At 38.4% G+C, this 11900-nt stretch overlaps 1 protein-coding gene across 1 annotated transcript; it reads right to left on the bottom strand.

Annotated features, from left to right (window-relative positions):
- Positions 1-6885: 6885 nt before the first annotated feature.
- LOC132631067 (uncharacterized) lies at positions 6886-7445 on the bottom strand. Its single transcript, XM_060346667.1, has 2 exons — positions 7127-7445; positions 6886-6980 (listed from the first exon to the last, which is right to left on the bottom strand). The coding sequence occupies exons 1-2, from the start codon at positions 7443-7445 to the stop codon at positions 6886-6888; spliced, it is 414 nt and encodes a 137-aa protein (XP_060202650.1).
- Between the last annotated feature and the right edge of the window lie 4455 nt (positions 7446-11900).

The following is an 11900-nucleotide window of genomic DNA, read 5'->3' as shown; positions in this document are numbered from 1 at the left end:
GCCCCTAATGTGTTAAAGCTTCCTTTTTAAGCGATTTTTGAAAGAAATGTTTTAATTACCCTACTAATCGCTTAACGAATATTATTTTAAATATTTTGTTAAATATTATAAATTATTTTGACACTCGGAATGACTTCGGGAAAGTTATACTTCTGTAATTTATTATGATATCCGAAATACATTTATTATGATTCCGTCCGACTCCATTGGATTGGTTTGTCTTTGATACGCTTCATCGAGTCTTTGAAAACATTTATGATATTTTTAAATTGCATTAGTCTCTCACTACTCCATTCGTGGATGTCCCAATGTTTCCCACACTGAGCCCGGGCCAGGATATGTTGTCAAGCGAAATTCTCTGCATTGTTCGTCGCGTCCCGATGTGAGGGGGCAGGTATACGCGTACATGGGTCTGTGGAGTATGATGTGCCATGTCCGCCTATTCTGATCTGATCTGTATGGCCATTTTGATATGACATTATATGATACGGGGCCACGCCCCTTTTTCTGATTCCTCTGTATAGTGGCACCAGCGTCGGGAGGGTGGCCACATTCTGTCTGCCGAGTCCTGTGTCAGGGACCGGATATGATATGATATGACATATGTTTCTGTACGCATTCTGTCTGTTTTGGAAATATGCATTTGACACTCTGGATTCTGTACTCATTTTCTGTAACCATTATGATTTGACTTCTGTGATTCCGCTTTACATATTCAGTACATATTTCGTACTGACCCCCTTTCTTCGGGGGCTGCGTTTTCATGCCGCGCAGGTACTGACGACAAGTTCGCTGATCCACACGTTTAGGATCCTATTTCTGCTATTTAGGGCGCTCTCTTCTACAGAGCCCATCTTTTGGTACAGTCTGTCACTGCTATCTGGATATGTACTTTGTTCAGGGTATGACGGGGCCCTGTCCCGTCTTATGATTATGATATGTTCTGTAGAGGTCTGTGGATACATCTGTGTGGGTTCTGTACATATGTTTGGGATATTCTGTTCTGTGATGGCCTTATCGGCCTATGTGTGCCAAGTCTGCTTTTCTGCTAAATTCTGTAGCGACCACTAATATTATTATTATATTATTATTCTGTTAATATGCTAATTTGGGGTATCGGGTACGTATAGGTGCCCAGCTCGGGCACTGGTCGCGGCCCACGGAGTTGGGTCGTGACAATAACTACCACATGGTACTTGAACTACTTTGAATTTGGAAATGTTACATCACTTCAATTTTTTCTTGTTTGACACTTATCGATATATAGAACACATGATATACCTTGGTACCTTATCATACAATCTCCCCCTTAGTTCAAAATATAATATTTTAAGCATATGGATCCCTTAAGTTTAGCAATAAGTCGTTATCCAATTGTTCTTCTGATTTTGCCTCTTAGACTATCACCATAAGTCTTTTCTATTTTCTCACCTACCTTCTCTATCACCCATCAAAATAATCCTCTTAAGACAACTTACTAACACCACACCCTCCCTCTAATGTTGCATAAAGCACTTAAGCAGGTTAGGACTGCGTCAAAAGACTCAGCATCATCTAATCATATCTTCTGGTCGAATACTACCCTCTTTAGCCACATACATAGTCACACTGAAGTATGTCTACATCTTTGAAGGGAAAATTAAACTACTCCATTCTGAAATTTCAATCACAAGATAGCCACATAAGACAAAGTAGATCCAGGAACACACCAGCTCATACATATCAAGAAGGAAAAACTTTCGGTATACCTAAGACAAGTTGGTACCTCTGAATCCTAATGACCCACCATATCATGATAATGGATCTGACACTCACTTGATCCTGACACTTCGCCCCTACTTGTGCCTCAGCCACCAGTGCCTCGACTTACTGATGCGTGAGTTCTACGGGCTAGGAAGGGTGCTGTTGATGTGGTTGTAGCTGGTCCGGTGGGCAAAACTTCACCACCACTACTGTTGGCACTGCTATAACTGGCCGAAGAGTAATCTCTCTGCATGTGGCCTAGGAAACCACACTCATCACACACATCCATTCTCATACAACATTCCTGCATGCCTTTTGCTACATTTGCTGGGAGGAGGATCCGCTGAAACCCTAAATCCATGCTGTTATGAAACTAGGGGCATTCCCTTTTTAGATGTCAATCTTTTGCAAATAAAGTATTCACGGGTTTCCTTATGATAAGGAGCCGAGTGACGCTCCTTACGGCCTAACTTGGGGAACTTGGTCCTCTTGTGGCCCCTCTTACCACAATGGTAGCATATTTCGAGTCTTATGTAGCATTCGTCTAAGTGGCGCTTTGTCACGACCCAAATTCCAAAGCCGTGAAGGCACTTACCCCCACCAAGTAGGCGAACCATCCACAACCGATTAAACTAATTTTAACAAGTATATTATGTGGAAATAAATAAATAAAGTCATTTAAGAGTCATAGTCTAAGTCTCATAATTATAAATATGTGGAATATGTACAACCACCCAAAAACTGGTGTCACTAGTACAAGAACCACTGAGAAACTGATACAAGTCTGAGATAATAATTTATACACTATCTAAAACAAGGAGACAAAAATAAGTAAATGAAAAAGAAAAAGAAGAATCCGGTGCCACTGATAAGCTAGCAGCTCACTACGAATCCTCCAAGACAGGCTCCTCAACGATCGACGAAGCCTCAAGCCACATTAGTGCTAGGGAAAGACTCTGCACAACAAAAATGTGCAGCAAGTGTAGAGTGAGTATGGGAAATCAACGTGTACTCAACAGCATAATTGATCGACCCTAACGAAAACGGAGACGAGGGTTGGCCTACGATTACTACTTCCACACTTAACTGCTATTAGTCCACGATAATGATAATAATAATAGTATTAAGAACAATAACCTCTGGTTACAAGCCTAGATAAAGCATCTAAATCCTCAAGTTCATCAAGTATCAAAAGGGCATTTAAGGCAATCCAAACTACAAATCAATAAGTCATACAAACAAAGAAAAAATAATAAAATGTAATGATTTGAAAATGTGATGCAATACAAGGCCTTTTCCATCTACCTGTACACACACATTCAAATTTTATAAATCGTGACCCATGGGGGACTCGCGAGGTCCATATACTAGCTCGAAATTCTTAGATCTTCGAGATCATATCGGCTCTCAGCCATTTTAGTATTCTAACCATAATACTTTGCCCCGTAGGCTCCAGATCACAATACTCAACCCTTAGGCTCACAGTACCTATCATTTAGCCAATCTGGCTCAAAATACCATCATCACTCTATCCGAATCATTTCCCCTCGAACCTTTCACAAGTATCCTCAAATGCACATGAGATACTATAATAAGCATGAATATGAAATACAACATAATGAGCAATCAAGATAAGAAATAAAGACTCAATCTTTAGCTCTTATCCACTTTAAAATGAGTATTTCAGGAAGTGATAAGAATATATAATCACAAACAAGACAGGTAACAAGCACAGAAGCAATAAATAAGGGATCTAATATCCCACCGCAAACACAAATCAATATATGCTATCAGCTAATGCTCAAACCATGGCATTCAGATCGGACTATATAATTGAAATTACGCAAATACCCATATCATAGCACCGGTACCCGATACAAGTGCTCGTCACCTCATAAGTATCCAGACCCTCTTAATTTACCCTATTATTCCCTCTTATTAGTCCAATTTAAACCAACCATGATGCTTAAGTTAAGGTTCATAGTTTCAACATGCCTGATTTGAAGTTCGAAGCTCAAACGATCACCACACGTTCTTGCCTTTCTTCAAAGCCTCCATATGATCCCAAACTATTAAAATACAAAATCTATGTAAGTATACGAGTCCTTAGACACCCATATTACTATGATAATAATTTTTTTAATCAAATCAACTGGCTTAATTCTAGTTGTTATTCTATTGAATCAAAATTTGTACAGAAAAGAAATAAAATAGAAAAATAGGAAGCAGGAAAATACAAGGCCTAAAGTGCCTAATCAAGGTGTTGATACAATCTACTGATCTGAAAAAGCCTTCAACTGCAACAGATTTCCATGTCTTGTTTTGATTCCACTTTAAGTCACCTCAAAGCTCTCACCAAGTGATATGCGATCAAATACCAACAGAAGCCAACTTGAAACTATGCATCTTCAGGACTGCTTCATTTGTAAACTACTTTGCTAATCCAAATGATCATTTCTTAACTATGATGTTGCTCATCAGATTTTGACCTCTACTGTTACACCTCGGAAAATTTCATGTCGTTGCACAGTAAATAGACTAACACAGGGTGAGGCGTATGCAATGTCCCTACAAGTAAGAAAGGTTACTTAACGATTAAGATTCCAAAGACATTTGAGGCAAGAGAAGAAAGTTCGATGAAGAATGTAAGGTATAAGTCGTGTTTTGGAAGGGTTTTGCAAAGTACCGAGCTAATGTTGACTTAATGATGTCTTGAGGAAGAGTTATGACGCTCCTTAGATTGTTAATGAAGTGATAAAAAAGTGCTAAGAAGGTTCCATAAGGATTGGAGATCAAACGAAACGACGAGAATAAGTTCAGAGAAAAGGTGGATTATACGACCATTTATACGGTCCGTATAATGGTCTGTATAACCGTTACAGTGAAGGTCCATCACTGATGGAGTTATACGGTCACTTATACGGACCGTATAATAGTATACGGACACTATAAGTGTCCGTATAACTCTCGGCGGGCAGTTTTTATCTTTTAGAAAAAGATGACTCCAGGTCTTATTTCTCATTTTCTCATTTCCTCCACTTCTCTCACAACCTATAGAATATTCCACACACTTCTTTTACATGAATCCAAGGTAAATCAAAGATCAAACACCAAAAACTAGTAGAATCAAATGCAAGAATGCTAACTAGGGTTGATGGAAGCTAGAAATTTCTTTGGAAGTGAAGCTAGGGTTTTCTCCAAGTGAAGCATTTCCATCTAAAACCCATTCCTACACAATCAAAGGTGAGTTTTATGTTCATTTCATGCTATTAAGAGTATTAATGGTTGAAAGACTTGGGTTATGGAAGAGAGTAGAAAATGGGTTACAAATATGAAAATAGTGGTATTCTTGAATAGTAGTTTGACATGAATCATGATTCTTGACATGTTATGAGTATAATATTGTTATAAATGGTATTAAGAGTATTGGAGAAGCATTATATGAGGATGAATGTGGTGTTATATTATGGCTATGGTTATGAATGACTTTGAGAGGGAATTTTGAGAATCGGATAATGTCGAACTTGACAAAGTTATTGATTATGATATTATGAATGTTGTTATTGATGTTTGGGAGTTGTTATATTATATGGAGAAAGTTATAGAAACAAAGGAAGTGCTGCCTAATTTTCATTAGCTTTAGCTTAAGCTTTAGTATGTTTCCGAGTATCTAATCTTAGTACGAATTCTCTTGAATGTAGAATCGTGAACATTGGAGGGAAGCGTTAAATTGACAAAGTCAGAGAGACGTAAAGGTATGTAACTCTAGTCCCTTCTTATCTAAGGCATGATTCCTACAACATGACTTCTTTTATCTTTCCATGACTCTCTTGTATTCCGGAAACTATGAGTCTATGATTAGTAAGAACTTCTCATGAAATAAAGATAAGAGATACGTTGTGAATATGATAATGATGATGATGAGTCTAAGTCTAGTGATTCCAAAGCTCATGATATGATATTCGTATGAAGCTAATGATTCCTTGATGTTATTCATTGTTGCTTGACTCACCTTATAATGCTAGTTCCCTCAAGGTGAGACACGATGATCATGACTACTCCATAATGGAATCGGGGGTTCTCGACCTTACGTCACCCCGATAGAGTTATAGTTTGTATTTGAATTATAATGCATGCTTTATGATGAGTATATGATGAGTAGATTACACCGTGCCTATATGGCCGGGCAGACACCGCTAAGGCGGGCGGCATATACACCATGTCCAGATGGCATGGGCAGACACCACTAGTGGGCGGCATGAGATGGTTACCCCGGACGCGGGAGGCCTGGAGGTGGGCTAATGATGATCACACCGTACCTATATGGTCGGGCAGTTTATATATGCATACCCGATATGATATTGTTTATGATGTAAGTTAGCATGCATTGTTCTGTCTTAAGTGACATTCAGTTGCAGGTTGTTTCCTTACTTACTGTTCTCTTATCTCTTCGACATGTTATTATTGTATATGCCTTACATACTCAGTACATTATTCGTACTGACGTCTTTTCCTTTTTGGACGCTGTGTTCATTCCCATAGGTAGATAGGGAGGTGGCCCAGATTCCTAGGAGCTACTCAGCAGATTTACAGGAGCACTCCACTATTCCGGAGGTGCTATTTTTGATACATTATTTTGTGTATATATATTTGGGCACGACGGGGTCCTGTCCCGTCCTTATGTCTTAATACTCTAGCAAAGGCTTGTAGATACGTATGCGTGGGTAGTAGTTGTCTCATGAATACATCAGTGTATATTTCTTGTATATCATTTTTGCAGTCGTGAGGGCTTATATATATATATATATAATATATATGTATGTATGTATGTATGTGTTGCCTTCGAGATTGTGTATGTTCAAGTTGGGTATGATGATTAACATAATGAGTGGTGCTCGGTAGTCAGCTCCGAGTACCCGTCATGGCCCCCCTAGTCGGGTCGTGACTTCTACCACTTTATAAATTCATCCAATAGATTGAACATAAAGTTAATACCACACATTGGATAGAATTTGCAAAGTAGCAGATGTAATCACTGATAAACAATTTCATTTTGATGCATGACCTCTCAACTAAATCCGATAATTGGTCAAAGTTGTGCAGCAGTTTAAGGACTGCTTATACTGTTTTGTTGGTGTAAACTTAATCAGGTTCTCTAGCAATGAAAGTCTTGAATCTCAGGCTTGGCAAATGCATCTTGTCAATGTTTACAAGCCTCCTAGCTACTGCTGGAAGTTCTGCAAATGAATCAAATGAAGAATACTTGCGAAATCAAAAATAAAGTTAGATAGAAAATCTGCTAGCTGGTTGCCTTCCCTAAGAACATGGGCCATCCGTACCACTCCTTTCTTTCTCCATTCCATGATCTTATGGACATCCATACTGATACTCCATGGGACATCCCATTCCCTATCCACCACCTTCATTAAAATGAGTGAATCAGTCTTCAAAATCAATGGTAGGAGCTGAAGTTGTACACAATATGCAATGCCATCATGCATCGCCTTAGCCTTAGCAACTAAGCATATTGTATTTGCAATTCCCCTAGAACTAGTATGAATAAATTCCCCTCTACTGTTTCTCACACAAAAAGCTAATGAGCTAGGGCCAGGATTACCTTTAGAACCACCATCACTATTACATTTAAACCGCCCTTGTCGAGGATTCCACCATTGCACTGTTATACACTGTATGTGAGGCATATATCTTTCCAAGTATTATACCAGCTGAGGCTAGGATGTTGGCATGTTTTTCATCCAAGGATATCTTATTTTAGCCAGTCGAATAGGATTAAGATTAATCACATCTATGACTCTATTTCTAGACATCACACCACCATGTAAAGATATATTCATTCTCTTCCAAAGTTGCCAAAGTATGATAGCTGGAGTTGCTTGGTATAATGGCTTTAACTTTGAAGAACATGATGAATCCCACCATTTCTTTGCAACTTGATTGATTTGAACAAAAGGACTAGTTACACCAGCTACTTATGAGAAAATCCTCCAAATATCTTGTACATACTTTCCAGTAAAAAATAGATGATTCATTGTTTCTTGTTGAGGATGAGAACAACATCCACAGATGGAAACAATGGATATCCCCATCTTGGATAACACATCATCTACTGGTAAATTTTGCTTCCAAACTCTCCACAAGAAAAATGAAATTTTGAACGGTAAGCCTTTTATCCAGAGCTGTCTGGAAAACTAGTTTTGATCTTCTCTATGTCTTAAAATCTCCCAAGCACTACCCACAGAAAATTTACCACTGCTAGTTAACAGCCACCAGGCCTTGTCTTTTTCATTAAAAGGCTCTTCTATATGAAATTCATTCCTTATATGATCAACTATATCTTCAAGAACCGTTTGCTGGAAAGTGTGATAATTCCATTTCCCATTGATCATAACATTTTCCAAATCCTTTATACAGTCATCCATAGGAAAATTAGAAGGCATAACGGAAGAAAGGGGTCCTAACTTGGTCCAGTTATCAAACCAAAAGTTAGAGGTCCCAGTTCCAGGTTCCCACCAAATCTCCTTTTATATAGCATCTCTTGCCTCTAGCATTTTCTTCCACAATTGTGATCCACCCTTTCATTGCACCAAAGTTGGAATATGCTCCTTACAATATTTGTTCCACATAAATGTTGACCACAAAGTACAAATTGTCCTAAATCTCCACCAAAGTTTAGCAAATAAAGATTTAGAGACATTGAAAAGGGATCTAAATCCCAATCCACCCTCCTGTTTAGGGACATACAATTTCAACCAAGCAGAGTAATGTCTATTCCTACTTCTTTATTGCTCCAATAGAACCTTGCAAAGATTTTATGCAGTTCATTCTATGTATACTGCCATTGCAGATAACAGATACATTGGCATACTTTGTAGTACACTATTAATGAGAACTGCTTTTCCTCCAAATAAAAGTAACCCTCCTTTCCATTTTTGCAACTTATCCTTCACAATCTTGATCAGTTCATTGTAATAAACTTTCTTTCTTGTATGAAAAATTGGACACCTAAGGTACTTGAAAGGGAAAGTACCTCTAGTGAAGCCAGTTGTTTGTTCAACCCCCTGGCAAACATGAGTAGCTGATTTCTGATGCATATAAAAGGAAAATTTATCTCTATTAATCAACTGGCCTGACACTTTGTCATATTCCTTCAATACAGTCATGGTCATATCTAATGAAAAGTTATCTGCGGAAGCTAAAATTATAGTATTATCTGCATAATCCAGATGATTCAAATTGGCACTCCACTTTGGCATTCCAAAACTTCTATACTGCCCATGATCAAACAAAGGATTAAGTGCTCTAGACAACACTTCAACAGATAAGATAAAAAAAGAAGGTGATAAAGGAGCACCTTGTTTCACACCTTTGGTAGAATGAAAGAATCCATGAGATTGGCCATTTAACAACACTGAATGCCATGTATTAGCTAGTAATCTCCACATCTTATCCACAAAAGCTTCAGCAAATCCCATTTTTCTCAGTACCTTAGTTAAATATAGCCACGAAACTCTATCATATGGCTTTTCCATATCCAATTTAATCACCACGTTTCTAGGTTTTACCCTTTTCCTAATATCAGTAACAATCTCTTGAGTGAGCTACACATTTTCTATGATGCTTCTACCTTTAACAAATCCTGACCGATTGCTAGATTTAGCTTCAGGAAATATATTCTCTAATCTTCCATGTATTACTCTTGAAATAACCTTATTAATAACATTGCTCAAGCTAATGGGACTCAAATCAATAAAGTTTTGAACCACTGATTTTTTAGGCAGCAAAACCAAATTGGTATGAGTTACTGATTTTTGAAGTGTATGTCCTTCATATAAAGCTTTCACCACATTAAACACATCCAAGCCTACTATCTCCCAACATGCTTGAAAGAAGGTCCCTGATAATCTATCTGGACCACAAGCACTTTCTTTGTCATGTCCCAAATCGGACAACGCGCGGTCATCTACCTTTTTCCCACCTGGTACGCGAACCCGTGCCGTAATCAACATTTAAAAACAATAAAATAACCCAAGAACATAAATATCTAACAAGTCTGGAATAGATAAATAAATAAGTCCGAAAATATTACATCAATCCCAAAATCTAGTCTAAGCTGTACAAGAGCCACTACTTAATTAAAAATATGAATACATAGTCTGAAATGAAATACTGTCTCAGAAGTAGCGAATAAGACAAGTAAAATAGGAGTCATCATCCGGGTTGCGAATCTAGCCCTCACGCTATTGCTTGACAGCAATGCCTCGGAAGTCTGTCTCGAGGGGAAAAAGTCGATCCAGCCACGTACTCTGCACTCATAAAAGAATGCAGCAAGGTAGAATCAATACAACGACACGTACTGAGTAGGCATCATAGGTCGACAACAGTTAGCTAACATATATATAAGTAAGAGACTGAAAGATAGACATGCTCATAACAAGTAAAATCAACAATGTCCAAGAATGGAATCATAATTGCTAAATGTCAAGTCCAAATGTCACCATAAGTATAGAATACCCAGTCCAAATGTCTCCACAAGTATAGATCACAAAGTCCGAATATCACCACAAATACAAGTGCCAAGTCCAAATCCAACAGTACGAATCTGTTAATAAGAATACAATGCAATGCAGTGATACATACATGCTCTAGGCGGAATACTTCCATGACTGTTAGTCATGACCCATGGAGGACCCGCGATGTCCATGTACCTGCAGTGGCGCACAGCTTGATCCCATATCTATTGGGGAACATGCAACCCAGTCTAATAGATATTGCTGAACATGCAACCCTATCCAATATATATTGCGGAACATGCAACTTGGTCCAATATATGTGTTGCAGCGCGCAACCCGATTCCAATGTATAAGTATGAATGCATGCATGATATCAATGACGACAAAAGTATATCAATGCCAAATCGTGCCTCACATGGACACCTATCACAAGAATCTATCAATATTAATGGTGCCACATATCATGAGGAACTATCAATATCAAGTCTAGTATCACAAACGGGGCAACTAGCCAATAGATCACAACAAGGCAACAAGCCATAATCAAACAACAGTACCACCCTAAGTAATCCATCCTAACTTCATACACGAAGGCGTAACATGCTTTATCCAACAATCACTACTTTACATATGCCTTGCTAACCAAAGTCTAACTATGAGGTAAACCGTAACTTACCTGATAGCCGAGCAGGAGCCACGAACAATCAAACCTTTGCCTTTGCCTTGCCCTTTCGTTGTGCCTCCAAATACTCAAAGTATAATCATATTCAAATTCTATATTAGAAATCATGAAGAAAAATACTCATGTCGCTATACTTATCGTTTGGGTCAAATTCAGCTGTGGAGAAAGGGGGAAACGGGCCCACAAAGGTAAAACAATCATTTCGAAAGTGAAATATGCAATTCCATGTTCTAGGAGCTCAATCCTACTAAACAATTACTAAAATAACTCAAGAATAGGCTAATTTCGAGATTCAAGTGAAAACCCCCATTTTAGGTATGAACCCTAATTTTTCAATTTTTAAATTAATCAACACAAATGGAAGATTCAAGCCTATTAGCTATTAAATCATTAGATGCTACACATCAACAATTTCCATTTAGAAAGATTAGAACTCATTTCAAGAAGTTATCATCAAAACCCATTTTCTCTCTTTGATTCTAATGGATTTCTAGCATGGATTCAAGCTTAGGAAGATTAAATCAATGAAAACTAGGTTAGGAGACTTACCACAACGAAGATTCAGCCAAGAGCTCCTCAACTTGCCCTAAATATGCTTAGAAAGTGATGAATGAAATGATAGGGGGTTAAGGGTTTTATCCTACCCTTTAATGATTCTGAAATCTCATAATCCCGTTGCAGCGGCTACGAGTCTGCTACAGTGAGTTCACTGCGGCGCTCCCACTACTGTGGATATCCGTTCGCGGTAGCACCCCAACCGAAACATCTCTTACCCGTTATAGCGGCCAAGACCCCACTATAGGGGTTTCGCTATGGCGGTCCTGGTGTCGCTACAGCGGACACCAAACCCCAGAAAAATTTAGTTTTTTCACAAGTTCATTCCCGAAATCTGACAATCACCCGAGACCTCAAAGATACAAACCAACCATGCTACACATAAAAAC

The sequence above is a fragment of the Lycium barbarum genome, chromosome 3 (genome assembly GCF_019175385.1).
Source record: "Lycium barbarum isolate Lr01 chromosome 3, ASM1917538v2, whole genome shotgun sequence".
Classification (NCBI taxonomy): Eukaryota; Viridiplantae; Streptophyta; class Magnoliopsida; order Solanales; family Solanaceae; genus Lycium; species Lycium barbarum.
The sequence above is the reverse complement of the archived record's forward strand: the minus strand, read 5'-3'. Positions and strand labels throughout refer to the sequence as shown.

Bases quoted from the DNA above. Each gene is read 5' to 3' on its own strand.
- LOC132631067 (XM_060346667.1), bottom strand. From the start codon at position 7,445: ATGCCTCACATACAGTGTATAACAGTGCAATGGTGGAATCCTCGACAA. The intron at 6,981-7,126 runs GTATGGATGTCC...ATTCATTTGCAG, and splicing joins GGATGTCCCATGGAGTATCA to AACTTCCAGCAGTAGCTAGG.